Source organism: Rhinatrema bivittatum, chromosome 4 (genome assembly GCF_901001135.1).
Source record: "Rhinatrema bivittatum chromosome 4, aRhiBiv1.1, whole genome shotgun sequence".
Taxonomy (NCBI): Eukaryota; Metazoa; Chordata; class Amphibia; order Gymnophiona; family Rhinatrematidae; genus Rhinatrema; species Rhinatrema bivittatum.
Window position 1 is genome coordinate 98,632,743 of NC_042618.1, and position 16,711 is coordinate 98,649,453.

At 39.0% G+C, this 16,711-nt stretch overlaps 1 protein-coding gene across 3 annotated transcripts in view; it reads right to left on the minus strand.

Moving 5' to 3' along the window:
- Positions 1-16,711, minus strand: part of MIA2 (MIA SH3 domain ER export factor 2) — a 316,566-nt gene that overhangs the window by 255,839 nt on the left and 44,016 nt on the right. Inside the window, exons 4-5 of one of the 3 annotated variants that reach the window (XM_029598488.1) lie at positions 15,252-15,749; positions 9,107-14,732 (exon numbers count right to left, since the gene is read on the minus strand). In XM_029598488.1, coding sequence (XP_029454348.1) covers positions 9,107-14,732; positions 15,252-15,749 — 6,124 coding nt within the window. Of the gene's footprint in view, positions 1-9,106; positions 15,750-16,711 lie in introns of all 3 variants that reach the window. The other 2 variants (XM_029598487.1, XM_029598489.1) reach the window with 2 other exon arrangements.

Here is a 16,711-nt window from a genome sequence, read left to right on the forward strand (position 1 = left end):
CCCTGGCTGTGGCAGGAAGTTGCCACTGCTGCCGCACTGCCCTGCTGCTTCCCAGCTCTTCCGCCGATGTGGCAGCCCTCCCTGGGCTGAGCCACCTCACTAATGCTGCCATGCCACCCATGACCGCACCTCAGGCACCGCCACCTTCCTTCCAGGCTGAGCACACCCCCTAGGTGTGCGCGCGTGCACCTCCTCCAACAGCTCTGACAGTCAGAGCTTGCCTTGGCAGCAAGTCCCATCGCTCTCCTTGAGCTGCGCTCCAAAGTTCCTGAATTCCTGCGTTCCTGCCTTCCTGAGTCCCTACGTTCCTACCTTCTGTTGCTCCTGATCCCGGACGGACCCTCGGTTTCTGACCTTCTCCCTAAAACTGACTTTGAGTATTGCCACCAGCCTCTGACCTTTGGCCTAGACCTAACCTCGAGTATTATCGCCTGGCCATCTCCCCATGGGAATCTTCCACACGGAGGCCCGCCTAAGACTAGCCAGCCCCCGGTACCCAAGGGCTCAACCTGCGGGGAATGAGGGCTGGTATTGGCGAAGCTCCAGCTGGCCTCTGCTTCCCATCCGACCTCACCTACCAATGGTGGGGGCCTGCGGGGGTCTCCCCCACAGGCAGTGCCAACTCCTCCTTGGTTCAAGTGTCCACTCCTTCAACAGGTGCTGAGGCAGTCAAAAAAGAAAACAGAATGTTAGGAATTATTAGAAATGGAATGGGAAATAAAACGGAAAATGTCATAATGCCGCTGTATCGCTCCATGGTGATACCACACCTTGAGTACTGTGTACAATTCTGGTAGCTGCATCTCAAAAAAGATGCATGGAGAAGGTACAGAGAAGGGCAACTAAAATGATAAAGGGGATGGAACAGCTCCCCTATGAGGAAAGGCTAAACAGGTTAGGGCTGTTCAGCTTGGAGAAGAGATGGCTGAAGGGGGATATTATAAAGATCTTTAAAATCATGAGAGGTCTAGAAAGGGTAAATGTTAATTGGTTATTTACTCTTTCAGATAATAGAAGGACTAGGGGGCACATCATGAAGTTAGCAAGTAGCACATTTAAAATTAATCAGAGAAAATTATTTTTCACTCAAAACACAATTAAGCTCTGGAATTTGTTGCCAGAGGATGTGGTTAGTGCAATTAGTATAGCTGGGTTTAACAAAGGTTTGGATAAGTTCTTGGAGGAGAAGTCCATTATTTGCTATTAATCAAGTTGTCTTAGAGAATATCCACTGCTATTACTAGCATCAGTAGCATAGGATCTACTTAGTGTTTTGGTACTTGCCAGGTACTTGTTTGTAGCCTGGATTGGCCACTGTAGGATGCTGGGCTTGATGGACCCTTGGTTTGACCCAGTATGGCAATTTCTTATGTTCTTATGCTCAGGAAACTTTATAGCGACGTGTTAAGAGAACAGCAGTGGTAGCTGTTGATGTTAGTTACGATGCTCCAGGCATTCTTAGTTGGTACTGAGCATATCGGCTTTGTAATTTAAGGTTTTTTAATTCTGAGAACATAGTTATAGGTGGGATTTTTATCATGGTTGGATATAGGTTGTATAAATGAGTTGACCAATTGGTGAAGTAATATGAGTATTTTGTAATGGTATGGGTAGGTATATGGTGGTTGAACCCTGGGAAACTAATATATATATTATACATTTACAGGTACTGAATTTTGAATATGAAATAAGGTACGATGGATACCATTTTTGAGATGTAAGGTGTGGATTCATATTGAGGAATGTCTTGCGAAGGGCATCATTGAATCTGGTTGTATATCTAAATAGCGATTATGATACCTATGATATTTGAAGCCATGTAATGATTGTGGGAGATTTTAGGGAGGATATAAGGCAATTAGGTTTAGGATTTATACACATGAAATACAAAATAAATGTATTTGTATTATTGCGCTCAGGGTCATATTTGAAAATTTTCCCCTCTGAAGAAGCTCAATATTGGGCAAAACAAGGGACCTTTGTTGGGGTAGGGGTTGAGCGATGTCCAATGGTATATGGGATTGAAGTAGAGAAGAATATCATCCACAGAGATTATTTTGTGAGTATGAGAGGGAATACATGTAAAGAAGATTCATAAGAGGAGAAGACCAGTATATAATACACAGACACACCTCCATGAATTATTCAGACCCATGGGATATTATTTTGAGAATACTCATATTAACTTTTAACTGTCTATTAGAGTTGTTGATTAAATTCATTATTATATGGGTTGATAGTATGTGTATTACATTTTTTAAATTTTGGAGAGTGTGCTTGTGGAGTTGTATGAAAGGGGGGTGTAAGTATGTGAGTTCATATTTAAGTATTGTATTTAAAAACATTATGTGACACTGTGAACTACCTTATTGTAATAAGTGATTAAAAATTAAAAAGTGTATATAAATGTAATTTAACAAATTGTATGTCTTGATATAACTCTTCCCTGTTTTATATGGCTGCCCTTAAGTTAGCCAGATAAGCATATCAGGTTAATTTTAAGTTAGCCAGACATGTATACCCAGTGGCTGAATATGGACCCCAATATGTTTGCTTCAGACCTAAATCCATCTGAAAGAAGAAACCATGAAGAAAACAATAAAAGATTCAGTTGAAAAGTTGATTTCCAGAATCCTGAGTAAAATTACTTTTTTTTTTTAAGTCAGAAAATGGCACATACAGAAGTCTACAAGATTGCCTTAAGTAGAGTTATATTTGCAGTAAAGGAACAGTCTTGGGGAAGTAACTTTGATGTATCATGGTTGGGTTAATTTAGATCCTTATGAGAGAAAAAAAATACAGTTTTTTAATTCATAGTTATAGGATGTAGCTTTGTGCTTGCTTTAATTCACTGTAAAATTTAACTGCAAAGTCTTCCCTTTGCAATTATCTAAATATAAGAGATAGGGACAGGTAGGCCTCATTTAGTATAAGAGCATGAACAGAATTTAGTACTGACAACATGTTGAAGTAAATTATAAGATGGCAGAAGAGTCTATTAGAGAGAAACAAACAACCTATACTCCATTCTTATAGTACAAGATCAGTACATAGCTTGCTTGGGAAGTACTGAATATTCTGCCAGAAAAGATAATGGAGAATCAATACTGTTTATAACCTTGTATATTGCAAAAGTAACTGGTAAGAAAAAATTACTGCATGTGTTAGGACAACTCTGAAATGGTGGGTTCTTGTCTTTTGTACTCACTACTTGTAATTGCCATTTTGCCCATAAAGCATAAAAAAGAAATGACAGGATTCTGGGCAGTTAGATAGCCCTTCCTCTACAGCTCTTCCTTCTCAGCCTACAGTCCTCCTTTTTGCCCCTTTGATGGAAATAGCTTGGAAGCTTCAAGGTCACAGGCAGAGAAATACAAAATGCAAGATGGAGACAAGATTTAGTCAGAGGATAAAAATACCACTTAGAGCCAACTAGTAGTTAGGGAGTTAAATCTTGTCCTTGGTGTTCAGTGAAAAGTAGAACCAGGAAGCTCTACTAGTGCTGAGAGTTGAAACACCTGGCATCAGCCTAGATTTAGTTTACGGTAAAATTTCTTTATTAAGAAATGGATTATAGACACAATATAAAATGCACACAGTATTTATACATTCTTTTATATTGGTTTTGCAGTAGTGTTTCTGTCTGAATTATTATTGGATTGCTTTTATTTATATGAAAAGAATATGTTTAGATTTAGAGAAGATCAGAGCTAATAGTCCCACATGTGAGAAAGAATGTCTGGGCAAAATGGCAATTACAAATAGTGCGTACAAAAGACAAGAATCCACCATTTCAGAGTTGTCTTAACACATGCAGTAGTTTTTTCATATCAGTTAGTTTGTAATACTTCAGAAGAGTTAGGAAACAAAGAAAACTGTTCAGCACATGTGCCACCCAAATACATAAGACTCTAGCACCTGATGGGAGGGGAAGATTTCTGCTGACAGTTGAACTGAGAGAGGTAGGCATGACAAACTCTGCAACGACCCAGAGTTTCCGGCACTGTTTCAGCCCTCCCATGAGATAACACTTGCAGCCACCAACTGGCAAGATAGAGGGTGCCTATCCAAGAAAGTGGCAGCTTTTTTGCTAGGCCTTTGTATACTTATATATTTTCCCTGCTAGCTGGGTAAAATTATTTACCCTTGCTTATGTGTTGATATATAACCTGTTTTGTTTGTTATTGTCACAGATGTTCTTATAAGCATCTGTTTGAGCATATATTATAAAGAATAATATAGCTTTTCATATTTTCACGTAGGCTATAGTCAGGTGTCATTATTGTCTTAATATGTTTGTGTGATTCAGATTGCAAGGCAAAAGCCCCCATCCTTCCACCCATTACAAGAGTGGGCACTGCTTCATTGTAATATCTATATTATAAAAGTTTTGTATTGCTTCAGGACTTTACCTTGTGATTTTTGGATTGCTTTGCTGTGGGCTCGCTTGGAGTTCCGGGGGTAGACGCAAGACTGCCCTGACGGTAATACCACCAATCCCCAGCAAGAACGTCAGAAGGAGGAGCCAGAAGTGGAGGATAAAAGGGCTCTCCTTCAGCGTTTTCATTCTAGGCAAGGAGAGAAAGATTACTTACTTGAGGTGATATTGCCTTGATTGCTTCGGGACTTTACCTTGTGATTTTTGGATTGCTTTGCTGTGGGCTCGCTTGGACTTCTGGGGGTAGATGCAAGACTGCCCCGACGGTAACACTGCCAATCCCCAGCAAGAACGTCAGAAGAAGGAGTCGGAAGTGGAGGATAAAAGGGCTCTCCTTCGGCGCGTAGCTGCCGACAGCACGCTGCCAAGCTGCGCGCCTAAGGGGCGAGCGCGGCTTTGACCGGCTTCGACCGGATTTGCCAGATTTACCATGAGTTGGTATTTGATCTTCCTGAAGAAGCTTGAATATCCTCAGGGAGGCGATGTCTTATGCTCTCCCTTAACCTCCTAAGGGAAGCACTGGAGTTAAATAAGTAAGAAACCACCTGGCTACTCAAAATTAGACTCTGTACTGTTTATTAATATTAAAACTAATATGCCTCACACTAAGAGAAAGGCAAAGATTAGGCCTTCTCTTGGAGTATCTAATCAGAGGACTGTGTCAGAGTGGTTAAACTCCCCACATTATACTCCCGTGGAGGGGGCCACATTAGGGGAAGTTTTAGAGCACAAACTTCCTCTTATGGCCAATGATATCTCACTTAGGGCTTCATTTTCCAAGGAGTTACCGCACGTGATAATTCCACAAACCGCGCTAACAGCAGTTAACGCATGCAAAGTTTTTATTTTGTATTCAGGGGGCGGAGTTGGGGTGGAGCAAATTTAAAGTAGGGAGGATTTATTGTCTGCTGTGAAACAGCTGCACTGTTAGCACGGCTCCTAACGTGGCCAATAACCACACCTCTTTCATTTGCGTTATGTTGTGCGATCGCATGCGCTACAGGTTTATTGTGGTTCATGATGTCTCCTGACGAGAGAGAGAGAGAGAGAGAGAGAGAGAGAGAGACTTGCCATAGTGTCCTCTCCCTAGACAGGTATTTGTATCCCTATGGGAGGCCCACCTAGTAACTGGAGGTGAGGTTTAAGTATTAGTGTAGGGGGTTAGGGGCCACTTTCACATTCAACGTGAGACGTATGAACAGAACAGTGGTCTCTTGTGAAGATTTGATGACCTACGGAGTGAGGAAACTCACCCAAAAATGAGATTTGTGCAATGTTCTCTCAACCTAGCTTGTTGTTAACCAGGTAGAGAGTCCATCAAGCTAGGTTGAGCAAACATAAGATAGTTATTGATCCATCTATGAATCTTTCAGATTTCTTAATGAAATCACAAGAGGAAATATGTATTGAAAATCGTGGTGCAATGTTAATAATGTTTGCATTTGTTTCAGATAAAGAAAATGTTTTAAAATATTTTTTCAGGAATAGAGGGAAAAACTTCTATGGGCAAAAGATCTGGATATATCCTGATCTTGTTAAGTCCACACAAATCAGAAGAAAGAAATTTCTAGCTTATAGGAAGAACGTAATCGAAAGTGGGGGACAATTCTTATTAAAATTCCCTTGTAAATGTGCTGTCAAATTTAAAGGGCACAACTATCAGTTCACTAATCCTGAACATCTTAGATCCTTGTTAGGGATTGAAGAGCAGGCAGAAGAAAATAAATAGGGGAGAAATCTTACTTTTTCCAATTTTGATGCTTAGTTTATTACACTGCAATGTTTGCGCTCATTAAGTAACAGTGCTTCTCTTAATTTTCCTTTTGGATATACAGAATATAGTATGTGTAATTATGCTTTGAATGTATTCTTGTTTTTTTCATTTTCATTTTCTTTTTGTATTCTGTATTATTACTGAATGCAAGATATTCTCGTATGATGTATAAGTTTGATAATTTAATAAATAAAGAATTAAAAAAAAAAAAGTTTTGTGCAACTGTGTGCCATTGAAGTTTTGGTTGTTAGTTTGTAATTTTGTTTTCATATGGTAGTTTTGTACTTAGGACTATGGAAAAAATTACTGCACTCACAATTACAAGTCTGCTGAAGGGCTTCTTTGCAATTTTTTGGGCTCAGTCCTTCAATCTGGCTCTAAGTGTTCTTTCTGTTAACCCCACACTAGCACATACGGTATATTATCTGATGACTAAGGGTCATGATGGAATAAAGTCACTGTTCCATTGTGGTTAGCTCTCTTCTACATTTATTTATTTATTTATTTTTAGGTTTTTATATACCGGAAGTTCCTGTATACAATACATATCACTCTGGTTCACAATTAACAGAGAAAACTATCGCCGGGAAGGCGGTTTACATGGAACATACATGGAACATGTATGTTCCATGTATGTTCCATGTATGTTCTACATGTCCATGTTCCATGTATGTTCTACATGTCCAACCTTCCTCATAGATTACAGTTCTCAGAAAGTTATTGTACTTAATAATGTTCTCTGCAGCTATTGTCACCCTATTTATTCAATCTGTATATTCAGCCATTATGTGATAGTCTCCAGGAGGAAGGCTTCCAGGATCATCTGTTAACTGGTGATGTTCAGATCATATGTCCCACTGAGGCACAAAGGTGTCAGATAATATCCAAAGTAAATCATTGTCACCCTATGGGTGGGGAACCCACAACCAGAAGCAGATTATCAAATAAAGATTGAAGGACTTATATTTCCATGATCCCAGAAGGCAAGAAATTTGGGCATTTGGCTGGATTCAGGGCTGATCATGAGAGAGCAAGTTTTAGTCATCATTCAGTCAGCTTTTTTCTACCTACAGACTATTTGAACAGCTCCGACCATATTTATTACAAAACGATCTTATTAGTGTGACTCGGGCCCTTGCGTTATGTATTTTGAATTATCACAGCAATAGCTGAGATGGCTACAAATCTCCAAAACACAGTGCCATGTGTAGTTGGGGGATTGCATTTCTCCTTTACACTGCGGCTTGTAGGCCAAAAACTGGTTACGTTTCATTGGAGAGTGGTTCTCTTCGTTTCATTGGGAGCTTTTTTTGGTTTTTATTTTCTTATGTATCAACCAACAGTGTACACTAAAAACAAAACAAAATAAAACACAAAATGTCATGCTTTTTTCTATCATTTCTTTCTAAAAATGACATGGAACGATATCTCAAACAAAAACCACATTTCATGAAGTTTAAAATGATTATGCTTACATTTAAGGCATTGGATGACCTGGGTCCTCCCTACATACGTCTTTAATTAGGGAGCTATGTAACTAGGTGCCATTTGGGATTGGCACAGAAGGAGTTTCTGATGGTCCCAGGGATAGTGGATATGAGGTTGGAAAAACCACGGAGAAGGGCCTTCTTTGCCTGAGAAATAGCTTGCCTGATGTACTGCAAGTTCAGAAAGATTACGTGCAGTTTAGGAAGCAGGTAAAGGCATGGTTTTCCAACAGGTCTTCCCAGAGGATGGCTAGAGAGAGAAGTAGTTGCTGAGAATTTGCTAAGAGATGGGGCATTGATTAATAAGAGTTTTTTTTGTTAATAAAGGAGGTTTAGCTAGGCTGGATTGGAAATAGGAGGTTGGGAGAGTTACCCATAGGGTGAGATACACCAATAGTGAGCTTTGTTAGAGAAAGATGATTAGGAGTGGGATGGTGTTAATTTTAACAATGTTTTATTGGACTCTACTGAGATTGGGTTTTAATAAATGTGATTACTTATGTTTTTTATTTTGTGATTTGATGTAAAATGGTTTCAATGTTTATTTATTACTAGTTTGTTTGTGAATTGCCTTGAGTTGACCATAGACAAGGTGATTCAAATGTTATCATTTATAAATGATATCTGGATTGGTTTATACATCTACTGCAGGATGTTTATCACAAAAATTAAAAAGCAGAGAGATGAGCCTCACTTAAAGGCCGATGTACTACAGCGCATTGAAATTTAAAAGGTTGGCTTCATGTGTAAAAATGACATGTTGGCCTTAGGCGCATAAGTTTCCCTTTTTTATGCACAAAGCAGATTTTGCAAATTATTTTGGATTCACATGTGGTAAACTTACACTTGCAAAGTTAATCTTATGAAATTTCATGCAAAATCAAAGTTAATGAGCCAATGTGATGCAAAATCATGCAAAGCAGCTCCTTAACTATGTTTGGAGTGCTAAAAGATATGTAAAAAAGCCTTCATGTGCCTCAGCAAGTTATATTTTTTATAAAGTTGTCTGTAGAAAACGTCAACGTGTACGTTTTCTACCAGGCTCATTTGTATGCGAGTCCCAATTGAAAATTTACACACACAAAATTGCAATGTCTGCATGAATTTCAAGGCACCTTAGTGTATTGGCCCCTTATTATACATTCTGTGTCTATGGGTAAAAAGCTTAGTAAATTGGTCCTATGTTTTATGCATTGTCAGTGACCACATAACAGTGTCACTATATGATGCTCAGATTTGTTAGAAACATTTCCCTTTAAACTAACCAATATAAAAACACTAGCTATTAAAATTCACTGGTCTCATTTTTGAACAGTAAAAAATTGGCTGTGCCCCTATTATCACATCTGACACCCAGTATTTCTTCTTGCTTATCATTTTCACTGAATAAACCAATGAATCCAATACCTGGTTCTGCATTTACACGAGCGTCCTGAGCTGCACACTGGGCTCTGATGACAGACAGCAGGGCTTGCAGTTTCTGGAGCCAAATCATTTTCTCTCGCCTACTTTCCTTATTCAAGATGGCCACTTTGGGGGCAGCAGATGCAGCAGCACTATCCTGCTTCTCCCCACTACTCCTGTCAAGCGTGAACGTATTCACATCACTTTGAGCGTTTTCAAGATTTTCAAGATACTGTTCGCACTGCAAAAGCTTCAACTTGTTTCCTTCGCAAACACTTTTTAACTGTGCCGTTTGCACACGGGTTATTTTTTGATGCAAGTCCTCTAACTCCTTGAATGTTTTAAGTATTTCTGAGTCTATTTCATGTGTTATTAGCTCCTTGTTTTGCTGCAAAGCAGAGTTTGTCACAGTGAATATTTTCTCTGATTCATGTTCATCTTTCTCTGTTTTGTCTATAGCTAATGTTTCCCAGGTGTCGACCTGTTCAGTCTCAGGTTCCTCTGTTAGCATTTTTAAATCATTGCTAGTCACAAGGTGATCTGTAGTTTCAGTTGACTGATGTTTAGTCTCCTTGACAAATGTACTTTCAATTAAATCAGACTTCTTTTGCACAATACTAGATTCTATGTTTCTTGCAGTTTTTCTGTCATCTTCCATATTTTCATTTGATTCATGATCAGTGATTTTGTATTCAGCCCCTGAGTTTGTGTCTTCCTCACTGTTTCTACTGAACATGTCTCCCAAGAACCCAGATGTTTTGGAAAATATAATGCTCATCACCCCTTTCATTGGAATAGCCCTCTGATCTTCCACATCTTGAGGATCTACTCTTTCCTGACTTTCTGTGTCTATTATGTTTCTTTCCTCCCCATCTCTAGCCTTCTCAGAAGTGTCATACTCTTCTGACTGAGTGTGGTGTTCAGAAGAAGGGACCTCGTGCTTTTCAGCATAAGGCATTTCTTTTTTATTGCCTATCTGCTCTTTACCAAAGGCATTTGCAGAGGTTAAATGTACTACGCTATCATGCATTGTCTGATCCTGCCTGTCAGTGAGCGATATGGATTGGCCTGTGCTAAGTCCTTTAGGAGATGTACGAATTCTCTGAACCCCAATGTCACCAGAATTAACCAGTTCTAAATATGATGGCAAGTTTCCTAATTCAGAGTTTCCATCAATGCAAGGCTGCTCTTGTGGTACCTGTTCTCTGTGTTTAATGAAGGCTTGCTGGCTAGGCTCCGGTGATGTTACTGAGCTATCCTGAAAGCTTTCCTTAGACTCAGCAATATCTGTTAACTCTCTTATGCCTTCATTGGGATAATGAGGATATAAAATGTTACTGTGTCTATTTAGTACGTTTTCTGTGTCATCATGATAAAGTAAATGTCCAGACTGCTGTTTGCCTGAGTCCAATGCTGCAAAAAGGTGTCTAAGGTCTTGTTTTTCCTTCTCCAGCACTTTTTCTTGTTCAACATGTTCTCTGAAATTTGGACTGTCTTTCTCAACAATCGTGTCTTCTGATATTAGAAACTCAGTTTCTGAGGGAACACCTTGTAAATTAATTTCTCTCTGGTCTTCAGCTTGGTTCCCATTTGCAGGCTCTTTATGCACCTGAAGCTCTTCCGCTGTAGGAGTAGTATCACAGGGAGGAGATGTAGTGGCATGCTGTTCTAGAACATGATCAGCCAAGTCATTTCTTGCTGACGAATCTTCATCTTTGGTATCATCATAATGCATTTCAGTTGCATCTGATTTTATGTACTCAGTTGTTTGTTTTTTTCCATCTTCCATTTTTTTATGAGCAAGATTTTTGTTTTTAGAACTTTCGTTTGTGTCACCAGCAATGTTTTTAGTGAATAAATCTCCAAGAATCCATGAAGTTTTGGAAAGCATACTATCCACAATTCCTTTAGGCGGAAAAGATTTCAGATCCATTCTAGTTTGGGATGGTAATCTTTCCTGCTTTTCTGTATCCATTCTGTTTCTTTCTTCCCAGACTTCTGCTTTCTTAGAATTCTCAGACTCTCGTGACCAAATGTGACGTTCAGTAGGTAAGACCTCATGCTGTTCAACATTTGGGTCTTCTTTTACTTTGCTTCTATATGTTTTATCAGAGCCCATCTCAGTTTCAGAAGATAAAAATGCTGAATATTCATGCATTGACTTCACCTGTCTGTCTGTGGGAGGTACAGGATGACCTGGGTTATGTCCTTCGTGAAATGCAAGTGCTGTCTGCACATCTATGTCAGCAGAACTAACCAAGTCAAAATGTGATGTTTCAGAGTTTCCAGTGACACTAGGGCACTCCTGGGATGCCTGTACTCTCTGTTCAGCGAAAGCTTGTTGGTCAGATTCTTTTGATGTTGCTGAGCTATCCTGCAAAATGTCCTTAGTCTCAGAAATAGTCAGTAACTTTATTGTTATGTCCTGATTAGGATGAGGATAGACAATGTCACTTTTTCTCTTTCTTATCTTTTCAGTAGCTTCGTAACTTAAACTGCCAGACTGCTGGGAATCTGAAACCAATGATGTTAAAACGTCTCCAAGTTCTTGGCTTTCCTTTCCCAACACTTCCTCTTTTTTAATATTTTCTTTGAAACTTGAAATGTCTGTTTTAGCAATCATGCCTTTTGACATTACAAACTCAGATTTTGAGGATATAGCTTGAAAATTATTTTCTCTCCAGTCTTCAGTGTGGTCCTGTTTTGCAGGGATCAGTTCAGGGTATTTTTGTAGCTCCTCTTCTTCTGCAGGAACAATATAAGTAGTAGCAAGAGGAATAATGACCTGCTCGTTTAAAATACGGTCAGTCCAACCAGTTCCTGCTTGAACAACTTCACCAACTTTTGGATTTTCATAATGTAGTTCAGTTGCATCTGATTTTGTATCTTTAATTGATTGGCTTTTTCTATTGTCTTCCAGTTTTTCATTTGCTTCATAAACATCTCCAAAAATCTCTGAGGTTTTAGAAAATATAGTACCCACAATTCCTTTATTTTGACAAGATTTATACCCCATTCTATTTAGGTATTCTAGCCTTTCCTGTTTTTCTTTATCTATTCTGCTTTTTTCATCATAAGCTACCATTTCAGAAATGTCAGATTTTTCTAAATGATTGTGGTTTTCAGGGACTTCATCTTTTTTTACCATTGTTTTATCTGTAACTTTGATTATGTGCTGTGCATCTAAGGCCAAATCATGTTCAGAAGTTAAGCATGGCAGCTGATCATGCACCGACTTCTCCTCTCTATCAAACAGAGGAATAGATTGGCCTGAGTTATGTCCTTTATAAGCTATAATTGTTCTCTGAAAATCTATGGCACTAGAACTTAGCACATCTAAATGTGATGCTACGTTTTCTCTTTCGGCGTTTCCAACCAAATTAAGTTGCTTCTGGGGTAACTGTTCTCTCTCTTCAGAGAAAGCTTGCTGACCAGGCTCTGCTGATGTTACTGAGCTATCCTGAAAGACTTCTATAGACTCCAAATCATCTGATAACTTAATTGTTATGTCTCCTTGGGGATAATAAGAATATACATTGTAATTTTCTTTCTCTAAAATATGTTCTATGTCCTCAAGATGACTTAAACTGATTGGTTGTTGTATATCCAAGTCTGATGATATTAAAAGGTCTTTTTGATCTCTCTTTTCCTTCTGCATGAACTCCTTTGTTTTAAAATGTTCTCCCCTATTTGAATTGCTATTGCTGTCAGTACCATCATCTGATATTTGAAACTCAGTTTTAGAAAACAACTCATGTAATCCAATCTCCTTGTTATCATGAATGGGGTCCTGGCTCACAGCCATTTCCTCTGGATCTTTTTGTAATTTAACATCTTCAACAGAAGAAACTTTATAGGTAAGATAAGATATAGCCTGTTCTTGCAAAATCTGACCGATCAATGCATTTTCTTCTATTAAAATTGCCTTATCATTGTGGTGCATTTCAGTTGCGGCTGATTTTGAAAATTTCTCTTGCTCTCTTTGATTTTCAGTTATGTGCCTCTGTTGAGATGAGATAGAAGAATGTAGTATGGGAAGTTCATTCTGCTGTAAGTCAGCCTGAAATTTATCCTCATTTACTGTGTGACTGGCTTGATTGGAAACAAGTACATCATAATGGGATATATCCATGGATTTTGGTTTATGAATACTTGGTGCATTTTCATTTTCTTTATTATTTTGTTCTTCGTCATTTGCATACTTTATTGTCCCACTGTTTTCTAATTTGTTTTCACTAAGCTTTAAACCATGACTCAAAGGATTTTGTGATTGGTTTATATCATCTTGGTAAAAGCATTTCAAATGTTCATTGCTTATTGTCTCATTCAACCCAACTTCTCTATCATTTGAAATTACAGAACATTCCTCTCTTAGTGCAAAACTTTGAAGAGGATCTTGTGATTCATCAGAAGGATACTTCTCAGAAGTTAATACATTGGATTTTATATTAGTGACTGCTTCTTTATAACTTACTAAAAAATGGGGTTGTTGAACATGATCACTTAAATGTATTTTTGATGACAATTCATCAGACTGTACAACAGATAACTGTTCTGACCCTTGAACTTTATTATTATTCCGACTATCAGTAATGCAATTACTGTCACACTCAGGGCCATCATCTTCTGATGAATCTTTAGCAGTATCTTCCAGCCTTCCTCCTTTTTTACAAACATTTTGCTGATCATCATAAGAGGCAGTAGAGATTTTTTCTGGTTCAGGTGAAGCTTCTGTAATTTCTACTGCTGATTCTAAAAATAATTTGTAGCTATCTTTCAGAAGATCTTCACTATTACTTTTTGTTTCTTTCTCAAACACTTCCTGTCCTTCTTTACTCCCAGAATGTTCTTCGAGAGTATTAAGATATTTAGATATTTGTAAAAGTTGCTCTTTTGACTGTTCTAACTGAGATTTTGCAAACGGAAGAGATGAGGTCCTATCATTGTCTGTAACTAATTCATTATCTTTAACTACTGTTTCACTATTTTCTTTGTTATGTTGTAGTCTTAGTGTGGATAACAGGAAAGTCTCTTTTGAAAGGACTGCATCATTTTCCTTCCAGTCTGGTAATTTTCTAGTATGGATCTCAAATCCTTGCATTTTTTTTTCTGTCTCCTCAAAGTCTTGTAACACTTTCTCATTACTTTTAGACTGGGGGATTTCTTCTTTAAAGCTTTGATCTTCTTTTTTCCCTCGTATATAGTCCTCAACTTTTGATGTTATACTCTGTATACTTAATATGTTTGTAAAATGACTAAGAGATAGGAATGACTGTGATTCTTCACCTTTCCCATGCTTTTCTTCTGTTAATTGTTTTACATTAGTTGAGCCTGAGACCTGAGACTGGCTAGCAGAAGAATAGAGCTGATCTATGGTTGACTTTTCTGTGCCCTTAGCAAATGAAGATTGCTCTCCATTTTGATCAGATGACACATGTCTATTTAAACCAATGAAGTTACTATAGATATTCTCATACCAACCTGACTCATCACTTCTGCTTCCTGCTTCCTTAGGTTTATCCTCATCTTCAGTGCTTTTCATTTGACTTTCTACAGCTGATTCTTGGTCCATACTGTAATGTTCACCTGCTTCCATTGTCGAATGCAACACAGTTTCACCGGTAGTGATCTTGAAATTCAGAAGATTATGGAAATTACTTAAAAGCCACCCAGTGACTGGAGATTCATTATTTAAGCCTCCCGTATCAGGGATTTCACTTTTCTCCTCACTTTGTATATCATCTATCCCAGATTTGACTGTTTCTTTTGTCTCTTCAGTACCTGTGTATGAATCAGTCTCCCTGTTGTTTAATGGCTGTGTGTCTACACTGCTCTCTCCCTCTTCTTGTCTTTCTTCTGTTTGCTCCTCATTTCTAGTAAGTTTGCCTTTTTCATTTTGTCCAGAATTAAAAACATTTTCTAAACCCAAGCTAAACCAGTTTGACTTTGCACCTTCATTTTCACTTGCCTTCTTTTCTTGCTCTTCTGTCACTGAGTCTGTTTCTATCAAGAATGTCTGTGGTTCTGAATCTCCACCCATATTTAAACCCTCCTGTTGTGTATCACTGTCTTTGTCAAGTAAGCCAGGCACTGAATCCCTTCTGTCAAAAGAAAAGTAGCCTGCAAATCTACTTTCAAACCAGCCAACCTCTCCATTTTCTGATTCATCCTTTCCATCAGATTCTTTTAAACTGTTCTCATCACTTAAGGCAATTTTTCTACTTCGGAAAGAATCCTCTTGGAAGGTCTCTGTAATTGGTTCCGAGGTTCCTTTTTCTTCTTGACTGCCTATTCCAAACCATTCTCCAAAGTCAGAAACAGCCCAGCTGGATTTTGGTGTGTCCTGCTGAAAAGCATCCTCTTTATTGTTCTTGCTCATTTCTGGTTTTCCAGCCACCTCTTGAAAATCATTCAGAATTGCTTGGGTTTCCCTTGACTCATTTGCAGGAGTTGAACTGAATCCTTGTTCCTTTTGGGAGGAAGTGCTCGTATGTTTTAGAAGCTCACCTTCAGGCATTATTGGAATAGGGCCCACTACCTCTTTGTCAGGATATGGATATTCAGTTTCTTCATTACTATTCTGTAATATGCTGTCTTCGTTTTCAAATGTGTATGCACCTCCGTCAAGACAAACGAAATCTGTTTCCTAAGGAAACACACAGAAGTAAGTTACTGACATCATGTATGAATTTGCAACAAGTAATCATAAGGTAGTCATTTTATCGTCAGTATCTTATATCCAAGCTAGACCTAATTGTAGCTGCTAAACCTAAGGCATGACTGGAGGCAGGGCAGTATGACTTCATCTAAGCTTACAGAGAGAGTCAAAGAGAGTTGAGATCTGAACTCAGGGATTTCTGTCCTCGTCTTGAACTCAAGCACAACACTCCCCTCATCCTCTTCCTTTATCATTTCATTATTTTCTAACAAGGGTATAAACTTTCAAGTTAAGTACTTTGTTGATATAATTACTACTTTCTAATAAGTACTTTGTTGATATAATTACTACTTTCTAATAATAATGATCATGTAAAATACTCCAGAGTAGTATGAGATTCTAAAAGTATTGCACCGGAGGTGGACCCTTGGCCCGAGATGGGGTTGACGCTACCCACAGGACAAGCCCTACGGGTTCCCACCGTCGGTAGGCGGAGCTGGCTGATTGACAGAGGCTGGCTGGAGCTTCGCCAATACCAGCCCTCGTTCCACGCAGGTTAAGCCCTTGGGTACCGGGGCAGGCTAGTCGTAGGTGGGCCTCTGTCTGAGGACTTACTGGACACAGTGAAGGAATCAGCCAGAGGCCAGTAGTGGTAACTTGGACAGGAGAACGAGTCCAGACGAGGCAGAGTTCCAGAGACTCGGGTGCCCAAGGAAAATAGGTAGCAAGACAGGTGATGCCTGAGCAAGAACAGGCCGAAGCCTGAGAGGCCAAGTCCAGAGTAGATTCAACAGAGGCATAGATCAGGCTGTGATCAGGGCAGGTGGCAAGCAAGGAGAGGTGGTCACACGGGTACAGGTCAAAACCAGGAGTCAGTCCGAGAATGGTCAGGCAAGGCAAAGGTCAAACCAGGAATCAAACAAGAGTGTAGTCAGATGTAGCAGAGGTCA